Source organism: Pteronotus mesoamericanus, unplaced genomic scaffold, assembly GCF_021234165.1.
Source record: "Pteronotus mesoamericanus isolate MK-2021 breed Mesoamerican mustached bat unplaced genomic scaffold, CSHL_Meso_final contig_947, whole genome shotgun sequence".
NCBI classification, from domain to species: domain Eukaryota; kingdom Metazoa; phylum Chordata; class Mammalia; order Chiroptera; family Mormoopidae; genus Pteronotus; species Pteronotus mesoamericanus.
Window position 1 is genome coordinate 586,137 of NW_026555287.1, and position 23,870 is coordinate 610,006.

General features: G+C 43.2%; 2 protein-coding genes and 1 non-coding gene across 4 annotated transcripts in view; 1 reads left to right on the plus strand and 2 right to left on the minus strand.

Moving 5' to 3' along the window:
* Window positions 1-808: 808 nt before the first annotated feature.
* LOC129081295 (U6 spliceosomal RNA) lies at window positions 809-917 on the minus strand. The gene has a single exon (XR_008530295.1). It is a non-coding gene; the product is annotated as a U6 spliceosomal RNA (small nuclear RNA).
* Window positions 918-8,212: 7,295 nt separating this feature from the next.
* LOC129081262 (hemoglobin subunit zeta) lies at window positions 8,213-9,365 on the minus strand. Its single transcript, XM_054586761.1, has 3 exons — window positions 9,253-9,365; window positions 8,492-8,696; window positions 8,213-8,341 (listed from the first exon to the last, which is right to left on the minus strand). Exons 1-3 carry the CDS (start codon window positions 9,345-9,347, stop codon window positions 8,213-8,215), a joined length of 429 nt encoding a protein of 142 aa, XP_054442736.1. The 5' UTR covers window positions 9,348-9,365.
* Window positions 9,366-16,169: 6,804 nt separating this feature from the next.
* NPRL3 (NPR3 like, GATOR1 complex subunit) overlaps window positions 16,170-23,870 on the plus strand; it is a 39,631-nt gene continuing 31,930 nt past the window's right edge. For both annotated transcript variants that reach the window (XM_054586763.1, XM_054586762.1), the window contains exons 1-2: window positions 16,170-16,725; window positions 22,424-22,493. In XM_054586763.1, the coding sequence (XP_054442738.1) occupies window positions 16,608-16,725; window positions 22,424-22,493 (188 nt within the window). In that variant the 5' untranslated portion in view covers window positions 16,170-16,607. The remainder of the gene's footprint in view (window positions 16,726-22,423; window positions 22,494-23,870) is intronic.

The window sequence follows — 23,870 nt, forward strand, 5'->3', positions numbered from 1 at the left end:
AGAAGAAGGGAGGGAGATAGAGAGGGAGAGAAACATCAATGTGACAGGGAAATATCAGTTGGTTGTCTCTCATACCCTCCAACTGGGGGACTGAACCTGCAACCCAGACATGTGCCCTGACCAGAGATCAAACTGACGGCCTTTCACCTCGGAGAGCGACGCCCGACCAGCTGAGTCACATGGGTCAGGGCTGAGATGGTAAATTTGAGCAAGTATTTGAAGGAGTTGGAAGAATAAGTCATGTGATGTTTGGAGGAAGAGTGTGCGTAGCGAGTAGAGAAGGAATAACCAAGTACAAAGGCCCCGAGACACCGGGGCAGAGTGAGTGAAGGCGAGAGGGGTAGCACTGAGGTCAGATTTATAGTTGAAGAATAATACAATGAGCCCCTCTACTTTCACCGCCTGGATCCAATAATTATTATTTTAAGATTATATTTTATTGATTATGTTATTAAAGTTGATTATGTGATTAAATTTTCCCCCCTTTGCCCCTCTCCACCTAGCACCCGCAACTGCCTTCCCCACACCATTGTTCATGTCCGTGGGTCATGCGTAGGTTGTTTGGCTACTCCATTCCCTACACTGTACTTTACACCCCCATGGCTATGTGTACGTCTTAATCCCCTCACTTCCTTCCCCATCCCCCCCAAATCCCTCCTATCTGGCAACCATCAAAGCACTCTCCATATCCATGATTCTGTATCTGCTTTTCTTGTTTGCTTAGTTTCTTTTTTAGATTCAGTTGTTGATAGTTACATATTTATTGCCATTTTATTGTTCACCATTTTGATCTTCTTTTTCTTAAATGAAAAATATGGAATGCTTCACAAATTTGCGTGTCATATTTGCGCAGAAGGACCATGCTAATTTTCTCTGTATCATTCCAACTTTAGTATATGTGCTTCCAAAGCAAACACTGGATCCAATCATTGTTATCATTTGCTTCATACACAGGGATATATCTGAGTGTGTTTATTTTCCTTCTGAACAATATGGAAGTGTGTGGTGGGCATTGTGAAGTTCTGTCTCTATATAAACAACCAGAAGTTATTGTAAATCTAAATGAACTAATGACATTCTTCGGCATCAAATTTCCCCATTCACCCCCGAACTTTGTTCAATTTGTTCAGCTTAGAATCTGACCCAGGTTCACACATAGCATTTAGTTATCTCTTTATTCTATTGTTCCAGAAAGTCTCCATTCCACACCCACCTTGTCCTCATATTAGTGACTTTTTGAAGAGTACAGCCAACTGTCTTGTAGAGGTATTTAGCTGATTTCCTTATTCATGTATTTCCTGTACACTGATCTGAAGGCTTGATAAAAGTCAGGTTATTGCTTGGCAATCCACAGAATGGCAGAAAATATTTTCAAACCATACATGTGATAAAGAACTTGCATCCAGAATATAGAAATAACTATTAAAACTCAACAACAATAAGACAAGCCAATTAAAAAATATTCAAAGGTCTTGAATAGACTTTCCTCCTGAAAAGATAGACACACATACACAAAGGTGCTCAAATTCATTCCTCTTTAGGGAAATGCAAATCAAAACCACCATGAAGTACCACTTCAGACCCAGTAAGGTAGTAATAATAGTAATAATAATAATTATATAAAAAGCAAAATGAGATTTAGTAAGAATATGGAGAAATTGGAACTCTCATACACTGCTACTGGCAATGCAAAATAGTACAGCCACTGTGAAAAAGAGTCTGTGGTTCCTTGGTAGGCTATGTAACATCATTACCATAAAACCCAGCAATTCCACTCCTACGTGTGTGTGTGTGTGTGTGTGTGTGTATCTCTTTATCTCCAGGCTAAATGAACACATACATACACTAAAAAATCATGTATAAGAATGTCTTCAGCAGCATAAGTCACATAACCAAAAGGTGGAGACAACATAAATGCGTATCAGTGAATGAAAGGATAAACAAAATTTTGTATATCCTACAATGAACTATTATTCAGCCATAAAAAGGAAGTACTGACACATGCTATACCATGATCAACCTTGAAAACCTTATTCGAGGTGAAATAAGCCAGACACAAAAGTCTGCATATTGTATGATTCCATTTATATGCATTAGCCAAAGTCACAGAGACAGAAAGCAGAGTGGTTGCCAGGGACTGGAAGGCATGGAGTTTCTGTTTGGGGTGCTAAAAAAAAGTTCTGGTACTAGATAGAGGTGCTGGTTGCACAAGAGTGCGAATGCGCACTTTCTAAATGTACTAAGTGCACTGAAAGAGTTGTTCACTTTAAAGTAGTGAAAGCGGTAAATTTCATGTTCTATGCATGTTATCACAAGAAAAAAAGAACTTATTGGCTAGCATTATAAGTGATGCTAAGGACTTGCATAACACCAAGAGGCATGTGGTGTCAGGTTGCTCACCATTGGCGATGCCAAGTTTAATCACTTGCTTAAGGAGGGAACCACCAGGTAGCTTTATAATAAAGACATCTTTCCCCTCTTAGCTAATAATTTTGGAGTAATCATTCTGGAACCTTGAAACTACACTATCCCCAACGAACTTCTTCTGTGGTTTTAGCAATCACTGGCGATCTTGCTTGAATTCATTATTTTACTGGGGACCACAGAATTGTAGCTTTCTAATTTTATGGCATTATTCTGTAAAGGGGATTTCCTTATCATTTGGGGGGAAGGACAGTTGCTGTAAAAGGTACGATTTATACTTAATTATTTTCCTTTAATTACTAGTTTTTATAGGAAGCTGTTGATGGTGGCAAATTCTTACCCTGCGAGTGATAAAACATCTCCCTTTCTCTTTTTGAATAACACTGTAGAATGATAAATATAATTTATTCACTGTTTTAAACGATTACAGTTACTTTTCGATGCTGAAATTTTCTCAGATGTAGCCAGTGGGAGCCCCTCATGCTGGGGTTTCTGCCCTTGTGTCACAACCCCATCATTTTGTGAATACATCCTTGTTTTCTGGAACAATATTATACTCCAAGGTCACCTTTACTTTCTTGGTCCTGGCCTTGGAATCAACCATTTCTCCAAAGAAGCCTGGAGTTCCTTTCAGTGAGGAATGGTATTTACTGTAGAAACCAGGATCTGGATGCCAGGTGAGATTGCTGCTATTGGATGTGAATTCTATACATTTTATTACAATACATTTTTAAAACATTAGTTTACAAAGGTATTTCCAATTCAATGTTGATATAGTTTTTAATTTAAAAATGTTTTAAACCACAAAAATTTTCATGGGTTTTATATTTGAACCTATTATATAACATAGTTTCAAAATTATGAAATCAAAATTGACTCACTTAGGATATTGGTAATATATTGTACAAGAGAATTCAGCAAATAAGTCAATACTTTGAGTATGGTGGGAGCTAGGTCTCCCGTCTCACTATTGCCGAAGGGAGACATGGCATGGAAAGGGAGGAGACAAAGATAAGCCATGTGATACTGGACTGTAATTAGAGATATTGGTATGAGGTCAAGATTTCTAATATGCTTAGACATATGTAGAATAGATATATGCAGGGGTATATTTATTTATGTGTCTATGTTATATAAATATATCTCTTAGTCTGTCCACTGAGACAATTAGCAGTAGTAACACTCCAATAGCAATGAACACACCCAGCTCTCAGATCTTGCTCTGCAAACATTATTCTTCTCTAGAAGAAAACAGAGCTATGTGGAGAAGTGGCTGATTTCATGCTGGTGCAGGGGAAGAACAAGATGAACCTGGAACTTCTTATGGAAGAAATTAAAAATGCACTCAAAGAATGATGGGAACATGTCAAAGGGCTTATTAGCCAGCTTGAAGGAACTTCCACTGTCTAAATCTGGGACAGTTTTAGGATCAAAATAAATAATAATTGGCAACAGATTATAACTGACTGAACCAAATGAGAATTAATGATTTAATATTATGTAAATTTTAAAAGAGATTTTATTTATTTTATTTTTAGACAGAGGAGAGGGGAGGGAGAAAGAGAGGGAGAGAAACATCAGTGTCTGGTTGCCTCTCACGCATCCCCTGTTGGGGACCTGTCCCACAACCCAGGCATGTGCCCTGACTGGGAATTGAACCGATGGGTCTTTGGTTCACAGGCCGGCACTCAATCTGTTGAGCCACACCAGCCAGGACTGTATGATGTGAATTTTAAAATGGAGAAGGAAAAGGTTTTCCTTTCAGTAGAATGCCTACTAATAGTAACAACTGATGTAGGCAAGAACCATCCATGGATGCTAAGACTAGTGGGTGAAATTATACATAGAACAGGATGGCATTTGAAGAAACCTGAAATGCTAATTGGAAAGAATATATACACCCCTGTGTTCATTGCAGTGTTATTTACAATACGGAGATTTGGAAGCAGCCCAAGTGCCCATCAGTAAATGAGTGGATAAAAAAGCTGTGACATATTTACACAATGGAATACTACTCAGCCATAAATAGAAGGAAATCTTACCCTTTCGGCAACATGGGTGGACCCGGAGAGTATTATGCTAAGTGAAATAAGCCAGTCAGAGAAAGACAAGTACCATATGATTTCGCTCATATGTGAAATCTAATGAACAAAATAAACTGACAAACAAAACAGAAACAGACTCATAGAAAACAGATTGGCAGCTCTCATAAAGGAGGGGGATTGAGGGCCTGGGTGAAAAAGGTGAGCGGATTAAGCAAAAAACAAACAAACAAAAAAACCCCTCATAGACACAGACAGCAGAATGGTGATCACCAGAGGGAAAGGTGTGTGGGAGAGGTCGAAGAGGGTAAAGGAGGAATAAATGGTGATGGAAGGGGACTGGACTCGGGGTAGTGAACACATAATACAATATACAGATGATGTATTATAGAATTGTACAGCTGAAATCTGTATTATTTTATTAACCAATGTCACCCCAATAAATTAAATAAAAGAGAACAGGAGGTTTACACAGTCTGAAAGCTTCACCTGTAAAAAACATTAATTATCAATGAAAATCATAAAATACTTATCAATTAACCTTGCAGTGGAGAAACCTGGCAGACGCCATTTCAACTGGTCAAAGTGAATATGACCAGTAAAGAGAAAAGTCAATAGCGTGTGCCCAATGGGGTCCATGGACATGGGCACTTCCGTGCCCAAAATGCACGACCTGAATTTCTTCATGAGGGCACATCTCAAATAGAGGGGCATTCTACAGAGTAAGTGGTATGTACTTTTCAAAATTACTAAGATCATGTAAAGACAGACTGAAGAGCCAGACTGAAGGAAACTAAATGCCAAGTGGGATCCTGGGTAGGTAGAGGATGCGATTGGGAAAGACAACATGTACATGGAATCTGTGCGTTAATGGGTTTGAATCAGTGATAATCTCCTGATTCTGGTGGCTGTTTTCTGGCTCTGCAGGTGAATGTTCTTATTGGTTTTAGGAAATATGCAAGTTATATAAGGGTATTAAAGGGAAATCATGTTTGCACCCTACTCTCAAGTGGCCCAGAAAGAAAGAGCAAGTGAAGGCAAATTGTGGTGAAGTTAAAATTAGGGAATTTCAATGAGGAGGATTTGGGAGTGTTTTGTCTTATTATTTTATTTTACAAATATATTGAGATATAATTCATATACCACACAATTCACCCACTTAGAGCATACAATTCAATGGTTTTAATATATTCACAGAATTCTGCAACTATCACCACAATAATTTTAGAATATTTTCATCACCCCCTAAAAAAACCCTGTACCCACTGGTAGACACTATTTCCCCATCTCTTATCCTTGCAGTTTTTTTTATAGTTTGAAAATATTTCAAATAAAAGTTCATGAAATTACAGTATCTGTGTTATTGTGACCAATAAACAACTGAGTGAATGTAAGGATTTCTTTGCAGTTCTTTCGGTCACAGCCAAGGTACTGTATTCAGAAGTCATTTTATTATTATATTCTTACACAGGTTAATTTTTTTTAACTTTTTTTAGATTTTATTTATTTATTTTTAGCGAGAGGAGAAGGGAGGGAGAAAGAGAAAGAGAGAAACATCAATGTGTCAGAGAAACATTGATCAGTTGCCTCTCGTATGTGTCTGGACCAGGGACAAAACCCACAACCCAGGCATGTGCCCCAACCAACTGGGAATCCAACAGGCAGCCCTTCGTTTTGCAGGACGGTGCCCAACCAACTGAGCCACACCAGTTAGGGCCACACAGGTTCATTTAAGTTGGTTTTCAATTTTGCTGTTCTCATTTTTTTGCTCTTTTTAATTATATTTTTGATGATTAAAATATTTACATGATTATGTTCGTCCTTCCATAGCTTCTTTTCTCAAGAGTCAGCAAACAGACACACGAATATTCACGAGTGCACACACAAGGCTATGAAGATACACACATGGGTACAAATGCACACAGGCAATGCACACTCACGTGTGTGTGCATATGCATATTTCTATTTACTCTTTTTAAAAAAGATTTTATTTATTTATTTATGTATGTATTTTTAAAGAATTTATTTATTTATTTTTAGAGAGAGGAGAAGGGAGGGAGAAAGGGAAAGAGACATAGATCCCAGGCCCCGACGGGGGACCTGGCCAGTAACCAGGCGTGCGCCCTCACCGGGAGTCCTTTTGGTTTGCAGGACCGCGCCCAACCCACGGAGCCACACCAGTTGGGGCTATTTCCTCTTCTTACAGAAAAACTACCATGCAATGTATACACCCTTCTACTTCTTTCTTTTTCCTTTTCTATTTTACTTAACAAATCCCAGTTATCACTTCACAGCCATGATCAGAAATTGTTCCCTTTCTTTTCCAGTTGACAGTTCTCTGGTCTGTGGATGTTCATGGTTTATTCAGTCAGCCGCTCATGATGGTCTCTGAGTTTTCTAGTCTTTAGCAAAGTACGCTGCTCTGCGGCTTTGTGCATCCATGCCCTACTCCCACCCACCAGGCAGGAGCGGTTTCCTGCAGACTGTGGTCAAAGCCTTGAATTTGTGCCCATCAGGTAGGTGAGAACTGGATTTCAGCGAGATTTAATTTTTAGTGTAGTGTTAATTTGCATTTTTCTTCTTGAGAAGAGCAAGAGTGAGCCTCTTTTTTTTTTTTTTTTTATTTCTGTGAATTGTGATCTGACTACGTATCAAGTCTGTATCCGCCATTAGAATGCCGGCTCCATGGGGCGTGGAGCTGCATTGTATTCATAGCGAGAGCAATAGCTGCTGTAGTCATAGCCCAGAGCAGCGATTTTCAGCCTCTTTTTTTTTAAATCTCATGGCACACATAAAGTAAACTAAAATTCTGTGGCACACCAAAAAATATTAATTTTTTTTGCTGATTTGACGAAAAACAGTATAAGTTTGATTCATTCACACTGCACAGTTATTGTTGTGCTGGATGTTGGCAATTAAAAAAAATTATTTATTTTTAGAGGGAGGAGAAGGGAGGGAGAAAAACACCAATGTGTGATGCCCTCCACTGGGGACCTGGCGCGCCACCCAGACATGTGCCCTGACTGGGGATCCAATCAGCGACACTGGTTCACAGGGCGGCGCTCAGTCCATTAAAGCACACCAGTCAGCACGTGGATGTTGTCGCTTTTTCACTTGACAGTCTTAGGGAAAAGAGGTCAGTGCCCCCGTCTTCGGCACAGGGGCTAAAAATCGCTGACCTGGAAAACTGCCTGGGCTTCTTATGTGCCAATAAACGTTTATTTAATGGAAGAAGCAACGGCTGAGAATGAATGGGTGCATGAATGAATGAGTGAGTGAAGAATGAATGCCTTCATTACTCCCTTCTTCCTAGTGCATAAACCAGGAAATAGTAAAACTTCAACAGTAAGAAGGTAACACGGTGGGTCCCCAGGAGAGCAAGAGGGACGCGGGGGGCATGGGGGTGGCGGGAGGGAGGGTCTCGAATACTGCCTTGCAAGTAAAAACCGAGGGAGCCTTTTCTGCCCCATGCGTGGACCTCTAGTGCCCCTCACGCCTAGGGTGCTGCCCTCTGCCCTCTGAGAGACCCTGGGGTCACTGCAAAGGATTCCCTCAGCCCTCCAGGCGACCCCAGAGCCCACCCCTCCTCCTCTTCCGCCCTCCTGCCCTCAGTGGCCCCAGTGACCATGCAGGCGCGGTGTACACTGATTTCTTTATTGGCGCGTCAGCGGGTATGAGGAGGCTTGGCCGGGTCCCTAGAGCGGGGGAGGGGTTGCAGCCTGTCCTCTGGGGTCCCTCGGCGGCGCTCAGCGGTACTTCTCGGTCAGGACGCTGGACACCACGGACAGGAACTTGTCCCAGGCGGCGTGGGCGTCGGCCGTGAAGTCCGCCGGGAAGTGCGAGGCCACCGTCACCAGCAGGCAGTGGGACAGCAGCTGAGGGGCGGGAGGGCTGCTCAGAGCGGGGGTGGGGGAGCTGGAGTGGGGCTGGGGTGCTCTTTGGGTGGGGAACGGGGCCCCCCTCTCGCGGACACCCTGCCCTCCTCGCACTGCGGCCCCGCCCTGTCCTGACCCGGCCGCGCTCACCTTGAAGTTGACCGGGTCCACGCGCAGGACGTAGGCGTGCAGCTCGCTGAGCTTGGACAGGGCGCCGGCGATGTTGTCGATGTTCTTGACCGCGTCGCCCACGGCGGCCACCACCTTGGAGCCGTGCGAACGCAGATGCGCAGAGCCAGGGTGCAGGTCGAAGTGTGGGAAGTAGGTCTTGGTCTGGGGGTAGCTGGCGAAGAGCCTGCAGCGTGGGAGGAGAAACGGCCCTTGGTGAGGCCAGTACAGACCTTGCCTTGGGCGTAAAATTTAAGAGGTCCCAGAAAATCCAGCAGCTAGGATAAATCATATTTTAACGCAACATTTTAAAACATAAATAGTAATGCAAACCCCCCCTCCAACAAAACTCACTTTGAACCAAACATTAACATTTTAAATAAAGACGGAATCAGAATCGGAATCAGCATAGCATGGCACTACCTCGCCCTCACGGCCTTGTCTTCCAGTCATTCCCTCGTTCATTCAAGAGACGTTTGTAGAGACCTGTGCGCAGGGTTTCCCTTGAGAGACCCAGTGCTCATCTCCCCTCCCCATCCGCCTGCTCACTGACCGCCATCAACACCTGTCCACCACTACTCAAACTCACTGATGGCTCCCCTCCTTCTCCTTCTCACTCTTCTCCTCTTCACTATTCCCCTCCTCACTGACCTCTCCTCGCTGCTCCCTCTTTCTGGTCCCCTGCCCTCACTAACCATACACTGTCACCTACCTGGCCCCCTCCCAGCCTGTCTGGCACTCACCTTTCCAGGGCCTCAGTGCCGATGGCGTCCGCCTGGGCAGAGATCTTGCCCCACATGGACATGATGATGGCCCTCTCGGCCTTGGTCAGAGACATGGCTGTAGCTGAGCTGGAGTTGGGCGTGTTCAGGACCGAGCTCTGCAGTGCTCAGCTCCAGGGGCCACTTATATACACAGAGTCAGGGTCGGGGCCAGGCTGTGGGGGTGAGGTCTCTTATCAGATCCAGTGACAATGGGCAGTCAGAGCCTGGTGGGACAGGTGGGGTGAGGGGTTATCACCTCTACCGCCCTTGCTGAGTCTTAGAGGGGGCGTTGGCCACAGCCTGACCAGTGTCCAGCCAAGATAGGGGCCCAGCCAGCCCGGGAGGTCATGCCCGCATTTGCAGCCCAGTTCTGCATCGCCCTTGTCCACTTCAGACTCACAAGATGAGGAAAACCAGGGGAGCAGGGCCCAAAACATACCCTCTTGGGGTTGGAACATGCCTTGTGCTGCCTGCACTGCTTCTGGGTGGGATCCTGTGGCCACATGTCAGTTCCCTCTCCCTTGGCGCTATGATTTTGGGGTTTCCTCTGAGAAAGCAATGGTTTTGCCCACCTGGCACTGAGGAAAAATGTACTGACTGGGTCTGTCCCTTGACAAGGTAGGTCAATAAAAGAGAGTTCTGCTAATATAGTCTGCTGTTAGAGATTGCTCACCATATTATCTTTTTAACAACAGGGCAAATATTCCTTTTAATTTTATTTTAACATACAATGAAATTGGCTTTTTTAGTGTACTGCTCTCCCTGTGAATTCTGTCATGTAACCCCCACCAAAATCAAGATACACACTGGCTCCATCATTCCCCAGGAAAACTCCATCTACATCCCCGCTGGGTATAACTTTTTTGTCAGTTTGATATGTCATATCTCCCCCAAGTCTGTAGTTTGCCTCCACTCTCTTAATGCTGTTTTTGGTTGAACAGTTTATAATTTTAATGCAGTCAAAGTTAGTGATTTTTTTGGTCCTGTTTAAAAATGTTGTACTGTTTTAGTCATAATAGCTAAAAGGGAGAAACAACCCAAATGCCCATGAATGAATGCATAGATAAATAAATTATGGTATTTGTGAATACAATAAGACATCACTCATCCATAAAAATGAAGTAGTGACATACAGTACAACGTGGATGAACCTTGAAAACATTATGCTACGTGAACGAAGTCAGACACGATCGTCACGCTTTTCTATGATTTCATTTATACGAAATGTCCGGAATAGGCCAATTCATAGAGACAGAAAGGGGATCAGTGGGTGCCAGGGTCTTGAGGGGATGGGCAGCAATTGCATAACGGTCACTAAGTTTCCTTTCAGGATGATGAAAATGTTCTAGAATTAGATAGTGATGATGGTTGCACACTACTATGGATACACGAAATGTTACTGAATTATTTCCTTTAAAATGGTTAATTTTGTGTTATGCAAATTTTACCTCGCTTTTTAAAAAAAGGGAAATAAGCATTGTGCCAAATACTGAGGTGTGGAGAGCTGCCTCTATGACCATTCTAAGAACTTGACTGCGTTGTGAGTTGGCTGGCAGCCCGCCTCCGACTGACTCTGTGTGGTTGCGAGGTAAGGTCTGCTGGCTGCTTTCAGCTGACATGTATCTAGTGCCTTCTAAGTCCTGGACACAGTATCAAACACTCTTCCTGTTGGGTATTTGATCCTCACAGCTCTCTGTGAGAGAAGTTTAATATTATTATCATTACATATGTTAGGATAAGGAAATGGAGGCTTGGGGAAGTTATGAAATATGCTGAAGTTTCAGCAGAGGAGGGAACGAGTACCAAAAGGAGAGGAGACCTAGGTCTGGTTTGGGCCAGGCTGCTTGCCCTTTGGGGACTGGACAAGTCTCTTCTGTTTCCAGGCCTTGGTTTCCTAACAAAGGAGCCCAAGCCTGTGCTCCAGGACACAAGCCTAGTGATCTCTGGGCAGAATTCAAAGCCCCAGGCTTGTTCTGAGCTTGCATAGCTGGGGCTGAGCTCAGAGGGACCCTGATCACTCAGTGAAGACAAGGGTTTGCAGACTCTCCCCTGACAGCAACCCCTGGATGACTCTGGGAAGGCCAATTAACATTGTGAGTCTCTAGTTTCACTGCTTTAACCTTTCAGGTGGGGGTTAGAGCAGCCTCCACCTCACTGTGAGGAAGGATATGGCACCGTGAATTCAAGATTATTGTAGTTACTATTGTGGTGAATGTTTCCTCCTGGGCGGGAACATTTCACCAAAGAAGGTAGAGGTGGGGAAGTGAGTCCAAGATAAGGTCTTCAAGGCCCACCCGGCCCTCTGACAGATAGAGGTGGCTCTATCAGGTCCAGACTGAATGGCAGGACTGATAAGGCCTGGCCCTGTCCTAAGGGACCTAGGCTGGGAGGAAGGGTCAGGAGTTTTGGATTCAAAGAATCCACTTCTCTTCAAAACAGTAGGTTACAAAAGAGTTTTGTTCTGTTTTTTTTAAAGATTTTATTTATTTGCTTTTAGACAAAGGGAAAGGGAGGGGGAAAGAGAGGGAGAGAAACATCACTGTGTGGTTGCCTCTTGTGTGCCCCGCACTGGGGACCTGGCCCACAACCCAGGCATGTGTCCTGACTGGGAACTGAACTGGCGACCCTTTGGTTTGCAGGCCAGCGCTAATCCACTGAGCTACAGGAATCAGGGCTAGAAAAGAGTTATTTAAATTTAAAACGAGGACCTAGAGGTGTGGGGTGTTTGCAGCAAAGGCTTTGAGGATGTACTCTGTGCTGTGAGGAGGTTGGCCCTGGGCACATCATTATCCAGGAGACAGTGTGAGAACCTTCAAGCTAAGACTATACTTTTAGAGACCATCTGCTCCCAGTCCTGGCAGTGGTGGGGAACCTGGGGCCCAAAGCATGGCTAGCCTACCTTGGAGCCCCTCTGGCTGCCAGTACCAGGCGGGACTGGTCAGGAGTGACGGGAGCTCTGATTTCTGTAACAGCCCAATGAAGTTGACAAATGTAGACACTGAGGTGGTGCTGGTGAGGATGGAGTGGGATTCAGACATCTGCTTGCCCCAGTCCAGCCCTGTACACTCCTGCACCTGAGTCCTGTGAAGGCAGCCTGAGAAGGAATGTATTGAGAACCGCCGTGTGCCAGGATCATGGTGATCTTCTTTCATCTTTCATGGATTCCAGTGTGCGGTATGATGCTAGCAGGAAACGCGCCCTGAGGGGTAATTGGGGAGCAGTGGGTTCCTCCCAGTCTGAGTCTTTCACCAGTTCAGAGACAGCCTCCCCAAGTCCCTGGACACCAGACCAGCTCCTCCAGGTTCAGGGACCATGGGACTGTCTGATGGGGTAGCAGCATGGTCCAGGGATATTGGAAGAAGGAGGCCGGGCCACACTCTTGGTCCTTGTGTCTGGGCACCCACAGATTCCTGGTGCCCTTGTGGGCACACCACCGTTACCACAGCTGGTCATTCCTCCAGACAGTGGGCTCCCCCTTCCCCATCGGTCCAGCTCTCACAGCCTCCTTTCTTGTGCCCTCATTTTCATTCCAGGGACATTCCTGGGAACTGTGGGAGAACTCAGAAAACTTTTGATTATATATAATGTCAAAACATACAAGACTGGAAAAAGAGACTTGCAGAATCTGTAACAGAGGGTAACTATCATGAAGAGAATATGTTCAAACCATCGAAGAACAAACAAACGGTAAGGAAAACAAGAAGGCAATTCCCAGACATTGGCAAATAATCAAGTGATACAGTTCACCTCAGTAACAATGAAAGAAATGCAACATAAGTAGGGCGCCATTTTCCTTTTTGGGAATTTTAGAAAAAAATAAAGTCAATACTGTGTAGCCCTATCTAGGGCAATGCATTTGTTGGTAATGTCTGAGGCATTTCAAATGCATGTACCCTTTGCCCTGGCAGGTTCAACCCATGAATCTGCCTTGCAAAATATACATTTGTGTCAGCTTCAGAGCAAGAGGTTACTTCAGCAATCCTTTAGTTGAAGTGGCTACGTTTTCATGCTTTTTAAGTGCTTGGGAATGATTTGGAAACAGCCATAGTAGATGGTCAACTACAGTCACCTTCTGGAGAAGACTGAGATGGAGTGGGTGTGGTGATTTATTCTTATTATTTTTATTTTTTTATCCTCACCCAAGGACACTTTTTCATTGCTTTTAGAGAGAGAGGAAGGGAGAGAGACAGGGAGAGAGAAACATTGATGGACAGAGAAGCATTGATTAGTTGTCTCCCCGACATGCCCAGACCAGGGATCAAACCCAAAACCTAGGCATGTGCCCTGACCACAAATCGGACCTGCAACCTTCTGGCTACGGGATGACGCTCCAACTAAGTGAGCCAACAATCAAGGGCTGATTTTTTTTGAACTTTTGAAAACAGCTGTATTGAGATATAATTTGCACCCATTAAAGTGTGCAATCCAGTTTTTTTTTTCCACATCTACTGTGAGGCTGAAGACCATTCTCAACAATCAGACTATCAATATTCCAGAAAATATCGACATCACTGTCGAAAGGATGCACAGCTATTATGAAGGGCCCTAGAGACACCCTGTGCAGGGAATTCAACCACATCAATGTAGAACTCGGTCTCCTTGAAAGAAAAAAAGGCTCCGGGTTGACAAATGGTGGGGAAATAGAAAGGAACTGGCCACTGTTTGCACTATGCAGTCATGAACAGAACATGGTCAAGGATGTTACAGATTAGGCTTTCATTACAGAATGAGGTCTATGTATGCTCACTTCCCCATCAACGTTGTAATTTAGGAGAATGATTCTCTTGTTGAAATCAGAATACATCTGCAGGGTTTTGATGAGATCAGGTGTTGCTTATTCAGTTATCTCAAGCCCAGGAAGACTGGTTAAGTCTTGAAGGAAATGACATTGAACTAGTACCAAATTCAGCTGTTTTGTTCAGCAAGCCACAACAGCTGAAAACAAGGATATCAGAAAAATTTTGGATGGTATCTATGTTTTTGAAAAAGGAGCAGCTCAGCAGGCTGATGAATAAGATCTAAGTTGTCCAGCTATTGAAACAGCAAGACAATGGATGATTCCTCTTTACTTGTGATATTTTATTTTCATTTTTTAAAAAGACTTTATTTACTTTTAGAGAGAGGAGAAGAGAGAGAGAAAGAGAGGGAGAGAAACATTAATGTGATGCCTCTGACTAGGAATCTGGCCCACAACACAGACAGGCATGTGCTCTGACTGGGAACTGAACTGACGATTCTTTGGTTCCCAGGCTGGTGCTCAGTCCGTTGAGCCACACAAGCCAGGGCTTACTTGTGATATTTTAATGATGCAATAAAAGCCATGTATTGATTTGGGGGAAAAAAAAGTGTGCAATTAAGTGGTGTTAGTTTATTCATAGAGTTGTGCAACCTTTACCACAAACTTAGAACATACCACCCCTAAAGAAACCCCACACCCATTAAGAGTCACATACCTCCAGTTATCCCACACCTAGACAACCTAATCTGTTTTCCATCTCTATGGATTTGCCTATTCTGTACATTTATATAAATGAAGTCATACGCTATGTATTTTTTCAAAGCTACTTCATGTGTTGGCACTTCATTACTTTTTATAACCAAATACTATTTCTTTGCACAGATTATACCAAATTTTATTCACCTACTCATCAACGATGGACATTTGGCTTGTTTGCACTTTTTGGCTATTATGAATAATGTTGCTATGAACATGCAAGTTTTTGTGTGGGATTATGTTTTCATTTCTCTTGGGTACACACCTAGGACTGGAATAGTTTGGTTGTATGGGAACTCTTTATTTAAACTTTTGAGAAACTGCCAGGCTGTTTTCCACAGCAGCTGCACCGTTTTACATACCCCTAGACAGTGTATAAAGATTCCAATTTCTCCACCTCCTTGACAACAGCTTGTTATTTTATCTTTTTGATTATAGCCATCCTCCTGGGGGTGATGTGGTATCTATTTTTGGTTTTGATTTGCATTACTCTAATGGGTAATGATGTTGAGCATCTTTGCATGTGTTTATTGGCCATTTGTCTCTATCCCTTGGAGAAATATCAACTCACTTCCTTTACATATTTTTCAATTGGTTACTTGTCTTTTTATTGAGTTGTAAGAGTTTAAAAAATTAACCTGGATACAATTCCCTCATCAGATATATGAATTGTAAATATTTTCTCCTATTCTGTTGGTGCTCTTTTTCCTTTCTTGGTGGTGTCCTTTGAAACACAAAAGTGTTTAATTTGATAAAGTTCAATTACGTTTTCCTTTAGTTGTTTGTGCATTTGGTGTTTGTTATATCTAAGTAATCACTGCCCAGTCCAAGGTCATGAATATTTACCCCCCCCCTTTTTTTTTTGGTAAGAATTTTCATTAAAATTTTTTTTTAAATGATATTATTTATTTCATTTTTAGAGCGGGGAAGGGAGGGAGGAGAGGGAGAGAAACACCAACGTGTGGTTGCATCTCGCGTGCCCACCGCTGGAGACCTGGCCTGCAACCCAGGCATGTGCCTAACACTGGGAATCAAACCTATGGTTCGCAGGCCGGAGAGCTCAGTCCACTGAGTCACGCCAGCTTGGGCTGTAAGATTTTTTATAGTGCTAGCTCTTACGTTTCGGTGCATGGTTTTAAAAAAATCACAATGAAGTGATTTTTAAAAACTTTTTTTTTTAGTACTTTATACCTGTAAGTTTGAACGTTCTGCCCAAAGCAAGTGTTACTTTTATAATGAGGGAAGTAAGACTTAGAGACAGCTGCCTGGAACTGAACGGCTGATGCAGCCTCAGTTTTCCATTCACGCTGATGGGCGGTTCCCTTCGCCTCTAGCCGGAAACGGGCCGTTCCACGCGCAGGCGTAGCTTCCCAGAGAGAGCCCGGGGCCTGCGCACGCCGCGCCCACGGCGGCCCGCGCCTGCGCAAGCTTTCCGGCCTGCGCGCCGGCACCTTCTGCGCTTTTTCTTTGCCCTGTGGCTGAAATCTCGAGGGCCGGGTGGGACGTACTAGGTGGTGCGCAGGTTTGGTCACTGTGGCGGTGTCTCCCTTCGGCTTGGCTCTCAGTACCGGGCGTTTTCGTGGCCTCGGCCCCGTCCTTGTCAGATCCCGTTTCCTCTCCCGCCCCCGCCCCCGTCCCCCATTCCTGAGCGCGCCTTCCTCAAGCTCGTCCGCCTCCCCGGTCCCGGTCCTCCTCGGAGCTCACCAACACCACACCCGGTCCAGTCGTCCTCGGGCCCGCTCCAGCCCTTGGCGTGCCTTCCTAAGGCACTCTCTGACCCCCGGCCCCTCCTCGGAGCCCTCCCACACCTCCACCTCTGCTCCCGCGACCCCGTTATAGAATGGGGGACAACACCAGCCCCATCAGCGTGATCCTGGTGAGCTCGGGGAGCAGGGGCAATAAACTGCTATTCAGGTACCCATTCCAGAGAAGCCAGGAGCACCCGGCGTCTCAGACAAGTAAGTGAGCGCTGGGAGCGGGCCTGGCGCTTCTGAGTATGAGCCTGGCGGCTGGGAGAGAGCAGCCAGCCTTAGGGGCCCCTTCCCTCACCGCCTCGCACGTTTAAATTAAAATCCTTTATTTATTTATTTTTTCCTTTCCTGATCATACAGTCGCTGCCTACTCTTTATAAAAAGAATGCTATATGAAACGTGTGGAAAAGTAAAAAGAAACTGGAGAAAAATCACTCGTAATCCAGCAGGCCAAAGTCACTATTGCTAACATTTCATCCATGTCTACAGCCTTTTAAAAAAATATGTAAACACTGCATGTGTTAACCTAACAATGAAAGGTCAAAGTGAGAGGCAACAAGCATTTATTTGAGATTGATAAGAATAGCTCTTTGGGATGTCCTCAGTGTTCTGATTGAGAGACAAAGGTATTGGGTGTTTATGAGAAGAGGAAAGGGAACAATTACATCACTAAAAGTAAAGCACTTCTGTTGGTCAGATAACATAGTGAGGTTAATTCTAAACAATGTTTTTAATTTTCAGCCTGGTCATAGTCAAGGTAAGTCATAGCATCTGCTTTCTTTCGAGCACAAGAATGCTTAAGCCAGTTCAAGGGTTTTTTTTGCCTTGTTTTAACATATTAAAGGTTTGAGGCAAAAGACATGCAAAACAGTTCTTCTGGGATGGCAACTCCAGCTCTGTTTTAAGGTGCCTCCATTTATTGTTATTTTTTGACATATAAATGTATTCAGCTTGGAAAAAATAGGAATTAAAGATCCATCTGCAGTTTTCTTTTGACTGCTACCCTCAGCTGTGCTCCTCTGTTTGAGGGATAACTGCTTACTATTTTAGTAATTGTCCCTCCTCTACGTAGACACTGTAGGAAATCTGTGTAAATACAAGCATATGCACACATTATTTTAGTTTTTTCCTAAGCACAAGTGAACACATTGTATGTACTGTTCTGCTGTATTGTTTTCATTTTCACTTGACATCTTGGATATAGTTTCAGCATTACGATCAGAATCATGGGATGAACATACTGTGATTTATTTATCCAGTCTTCTGTTGATAGGTATTTAAGTTGTTTCCCATCTTTTGCTACTGTAACCAGTGAAAATGTCCTTTCCATATATATTATCATTTTGCTGGACATAGAATTAATGCCCAGAAGTGGGATGGTTGGATCTAACAAATAATGAGCATATGTATATTTTTCTTCTTCTTTTTTTTTTAGTTTCAGGTGTACAGCATAATGGTTAGGCATTTGTATAATTTATTAAGTGACCCTTCCAATGAGTGGGGTACCCACCTGGCACCATACATAATTATTACAGTATTATTTATTAAAAAAAGATTTTATTTATTTATAGAGGGGGAGGGAAACAGCAATGTGTGGCTGCCTCCCACCTACCCCCTACTGATGACCTGGCCTGGAACCCAGGCCTGTGCCCTGACTGGGAATGGAGCCTATGACCCTTTGGTTCACAGGCCAGCAATCCATCCACTGAGCCACACCACCCAGGGCTGATTTTCCCTTGATTTCATTGTTAACCCATTCATTGTTTAGGAGTATGTTACTTAGCCTCCAGGTGTTTGTGTGTGTTTTATTTTTTTTCTTGTGATTGACTTATAGTTTCATACCATTGTGGTTGGAGACTATCCTTGATATGATTTTATTCTTCCTAAGTTTCATGAGATTTGTTTTGTGGCACAGCACGTGGTCTATCTTGGAAATTGTTCCCTGTTCAATGGAAATGAATGTATACTCTGCTGCTTTGAGATGAAGTGTTCTCAGAATATCTATTAAGTTCCATCTGATCTAATGTGTCATTTAAGGCTGCTGTTTCCTTATTGATCTTCTGTCTGGAAGATCTACTCATTGAAGTCAATGGGTCATTAGAGTCCCCTTTTATGACAGTATTATTATCGTTGATCTCTCTCTTTATGTCCATTAATATTTGCTTTATGTTGGTTGCTTAAGTGTTAACAGGGGTATATCCTCTGGTTGGATTGATCCCTTTGTCATTATGAAATGTCTTTGTTATTATAGCCTTTGTTTTAAAAACATTTTTTTAAAGATTTTATTTATTTATCTTTAAAGAGAGAGGAAATTAGGGACAAAGAGAGGGATAGAAACATCAATGTGCAAGAGAAACTTTTGCCTCTTGCATGACCCCCAACTGGGGACCTGGCCTCCAGTCCAGGCATGTACCCTGACTGGGAATCTTAACCAGTGACCTTTCTGTTTGCAGGATGATGCCCAACCCACTGAACCATACCAGTCAGGGCTATAGCCTTTGTTTTAAAGTTTATTTTGTCTGATATAAATGTTGCTTCTCTAGCTTTTTTTGTTTCCATTTGCATGAAATATCTTTTTCCATCTCTTTCAGTCTGTGTTTGTCTTTAGATCTGAAATGCCTCTTGTAGACAGCATATGTATGGTTCTTCTTTTCTTATTTATTCAGCTACTCTGTCTTTTGTTTAGAGTATTTAATCCATTTACATTTGTAGTGATTATTGATGGGTGCATAGTTGCTGCCATTTTATTAATAATATTTCTGTCCCCCCTCCCCTTTCTTCATCTTAAAGAAGTCCCTTTAACATTTCTTGTAATTCTGGTTTGGTGGTGATGAACTCTGTTAGCTTTTTCTTGTCTGGAAGAGCACAGTCATTTTTAATAGATCAGAGTCTTCTTTGTTAAAGAGATAGGTGAAAAATTGTATCTGGCTGTCACTAGCATGGCTCAGTTGTTTGAGTGTCATACTGCAAAGCAAAATGTTGCGGGTTTAATTCTGGTTAGGGGCTCATGCCTGGATTGTGGGCCTGGTCTCTGGTCGGGGCATGTGCAAGAGGCAACCCATCAGTGTTTTCTCTCACATATCGATATTTCTCCCCCTCTCTCCCTCCCTTCCTGTGTCTCTAAAAATAAATAAAATCTTTAAAAAAAATTGTTGCTACCCTTACTGGTGTGGCTCTCTGGGTTTGGCGTTCTCCTGCAGACTGAAAAGTCACTGGTTCGATTCTCAGTCAGGGCACGTGCCTGGGTTGTGGGCCAGGTCCCTGGCTGGGGGCTTGCGAGAGGCAATGGATCAATGTTTCTCTTGTACATCGATGTTTCTCTCCCTCTATTTCTCCCTCCCTTCCCCTTTTCTATAAAAAAATAAATAAATAAAATCTTTAAAAAAATTGTATCTGATAGTAGTCTCACTGTGCATTTGTCTAGGATTGAGAGTGAACATGTTTCCCTGTTTTCAGAGCCATTTGTCTTTCCTTTTTAGTGAATGCCTTATTATAGCCTTTGCCTAATTTCTTCTTGGGTTGTTTGATTTCTTTTCTTCTCTTTTCTCCTATATAGATTTGAAGGAGTTCTTTATATATTAAGGATAAAAATAGGCCTTTGTGACAAAGCTGTACATACTCAGCCAGTTTGCCTGCACGTAATTCTTGCTACATAGTGTTTTGATTTTTTTTTAATATAAAGATTTTATTTATTTATTTTCAGAGAGAAGGGAAGGGAGGGAGAGAAGGAGAGAAACATTAGTTGGTTGCCTCTCGTACACCCCCAACTGGGAACCTGGCCCGCAGCCCAGGCATGTGCCCTGACTGGGGATTGAACCTGTGACCTTTCAGTTCATAATGGGCCGGTGCTCAATCCACTGAGCCACACCAGCCAGGGCGTGTTTTAACTTTCATGGAGTCAAGATTTTAATCTATTCTTTTGTGGTTTCTGAGTTTTGTGATACATAGAAAGGCCTCTCCTTTCCAGTAGTATTATTTCCAGTAATAGGAGTCTCATATTTTCCTGTCAGACATTTATTGTCTTGTTTTTAAATGTGTTTATCTTGGTGTAAGGCGAAAACTCCTACCAGGAGTTGGTATTTTGGAGGCACTTGCTGAGAGCTATGTGTGTGTGCTTTCTGTTTGCCCGCTGGAGCCCTGGGGAGCAGACACTCTGGCGCATGAGGAAAGACGTGGTAACATCAGGCCCCACAGCTGGGGAGTATTGGGATCAAAAGCCTACGTAATTTTCTCTTCCATATGACTACCTAGTCCCAACATCATTTCATAGAATAATTCACCTTGCCTTCACTGATTGGTTCTGCTACCTTTATCACATACTAAGTTCCCGTGTTTATTTGAGTTTAGTTTTGATCTTTCTTACCTCTCCCAATGATCTATCTGTTTGTGTGTGGGTTCTACACTGATGAATTATTGTAACTTTATACTGTTATATACCATCAGGATTAGTCACTATTGTTACTTTTCTTTTTTAGCATTATAAGGTAGTTCATGCTTTCTTTTCCCTGTAAATATTAGCATTCGCTATGTTAGAACCCACTCACAAAGCTTTGGTGTAGTTTTGGCGGTCATTTTAAACATGGCGATTAATGTGGAAGAAAGAGTATCTTTATGTTGAATCTTTCCATTAAAGAACATACTATGTTTTTTATTCATTATTACCTACTTTATTAGCATTTCTGTTTTCTTCATGGGCCTATTGCATGTGATGAAGCTGTTCATGATGAACTTAAGTTCATCCTTAGGTCTGGTAAGGGACTGTTGTTTGTGTATATGAAAGATATTGGTATGTGGACATTTAAAAATTCTTTCTTTTATCTGTGCTTTTTCCGACCTAGTTGACATCATACACTGAGAGGATGTGTGTGTATCTCTGTGTGTGTGTGTGTGTGTGTGTGTGTATATATATATATATCCTTTTTTTCTTGCTTAATAGTAGCCAAAGCATTTCCTGTGTTGCTATAACTTCTTGGAAGCCATACTTTTTTGGAAAAATATTTAATTATGGTAAAAATATATAAAATTTTCCATTTTAATCATTTTTTAAAACCCTCATCTGAGGGTATATCCATTGATTTTAGAGAGAGAGGAAGGGGGAGGAAGACAGAGAGGGAGAGAGAAACATTGATGTGAGAGAGAAACATCCATTGGTTGCCTCCTGTATGTGTCCTGACTGGGGATTGAACCTGCAACCTTCTGGTGTATGGGATGATGCTCCAGCCAGCTGAACCACCCAGCCAGGGTGCCATTTTAACCATTTTTAAGTGTACAGTTGGGTGGCATTAATCACATTTACCATAATTAATTTATCATATTGTATAATTAGCACCATTTCCAGTTTTAGATTTTATTTATTTTATTTTTAGAGGGGGGAAGGGAGGGAGAATGAGGAGAAAAACATCAATGTGTGGCTGCATCTCACGCACTCTACACTGGGGACCTGGCCTGCAACCCAGGCGTGTGCCCTGCACTGGGACTCGAACCAGTGACCCTTTGGTTCACAGGCCAGCGCTCACTCCACTGAGCCACATCACCTAGGGCTCCAAAATTTTTAATTACCTCAAACTGAAGCTTGTAAGCAAGCAATAACTCCCCATTTCTCCTGCCCCTCAGCCTCTGGAACCTTTAATCTACTTTCTGTTTCTGAATTTGCCTTTTGTAGTTATTTTATGTAAGGGCAATATTTGTCTGCTTGTGTCCAGTTTCTTTTTCTTAGCATAATGTTTTTAAGTTCATGTACGTTGTAGCATATGTCAGAGCTTTGTTCTTTTTTTGGCTGATTAATATTCCATTGTGTGTGTATATACCACATTTTAAAAACCATCACTTTTACTGACTCTACAATCCTCTGTATGTGGGTGGATCCTGGTTTCTTAGCTGTTGTCTCCTTTTTGCCCTCACTCAGATAAGCCTCGTAGCAGATATGCCGTGAACAACACCAGAGATAACGCTGAGGATCAGGACGGTGACTCCAGGTAAGGTCTCTGAAGTCCCTGTGATGGAGCTAGTCCTGCCCCTAGGCCTGGGCAGAGCCCTGTCTCCTGTTGACCTAGATGTTTCCTCTAAAGAACTTGGTGTTCTTTTTCTCCTATTTGGTGGGTGTTTTGGGTAGTGCGGAGCTGGGGATTGTTTTGCCAATCTCTGGCTTGCTGCATAATTCAGTCACATGTTCCAGCTGTGGTCTTTGTGGTTGGTAAAGCAGGTTGGAGAATAGATGAGGCCATGTTTCTATAGCACATTTATCTCCCATGAGAGGAACATGGAGGAAAGCAGCCCCCAGTGCTGTCCTCAGACCTTATTCCACAAGCCAGTGCTCAGAGGTTAGATAGAGGTGCTTGGGTGCAGTACAGCCTGTCCAGGCGGTGACATGGGCTGAGTCGGGCTGATCTGACCCTTGCTCTCTTAGAGCACAGATGAAAAGTGGGTCTTCCTGTGTATGCCCCCCTGTTCTCTGCGGGAAGGAGTATCATGCAAATGTGAGAAATGACCACTTCTCCCTCCTTATATTCATTTTAAAGCTTAGTAAATGGTCACACAGGCCCAGATGAGGGAGTAAAGATTGTAAATTGCCTGTTCTGCTTCCCCTAAACATAGCTGGGGGCTTTGTGAGGGAAAGGACTTAGCCTCTACAGTCCCATGGGAAAATAGCCGAGGTCCCCACACTGGGCCTTTGACATGCGTACTGTTAGTACAGTTCCCCTCAGTTCTCTTGACAAGGCACCACAGCTCCCATAGTGTTGAGCAGTGCCAAGAGTATGGTTTTTATTTTTTGTGTTGGAGGACATTGAGGGCCTCTGCAGTGACCAGTGACTATCTCTAAAGGGAGCGGGGCTTTGAAAGAGAGACCAGAAGGAGGGGGATAGGGTGTGGGAGGGTGCTGGCCATTCCCTGTGTCCTTCTGCTTGACGTAGAGGCCTGTGGGTGTCTTGTCCTTTAAAATTAGAAACTTGGACAGACTCTCATTACAGGTACACAGAAAGCTTTTTGCCTTAACACACTGGGTGGGTGTGTTTTGTCTTCTTCCTGTGGCACAGACTAGTTTAGAGCAGGGCTGGCTAGTTGCCTGCCATTCTTCTTTCAGGCTCCACGCATGTGAGGCTCAGGCTCAGGATGTGGAGACTCAGAAAGAGCTCTTGGCAGGTCTGTGTAGAGGTTATTTTTTAGGAGGCCATGAGCATGTAATTCCTGCAATTAATTTCCAGAAGCTTATGATAAAACCACTATGAGGTAGTATCATTTGGTAATGTTAGCACATTATAACAGCTAATCATCCCACTCCCCACTCTCCACATTTTCAGAGATACTTGTTAATACCCTTAGGGCCCCAACTTTATTTTGTCACATAGGCCTGC

Bases quoted from the DNA above. Each gene is read 5' to 3' on its own strand.
- LOC129081262 (XM_054586761.1), bottom strand. From the start codon at position 9,347: ATGTCTCTGACCAAGGCCGAGAGGGCCATCATCATGTCCATGTGGGGC. The intron at 8,697-9,252 runs GTGAGTGCCAGA...CCCACGCTGCAG, and splicing joins GGCACTGAGGCCCTGGAAAG to GCTCTTCGCCAGCTACCCCC. The intron at 8,342-8,491 runs GTGAGCGCGGCC...CCCGCCCCTCAG, and splicing joins TGGACCCGGTCAACTTCAAG to CTGCTGTCCCACTGCCTGCT.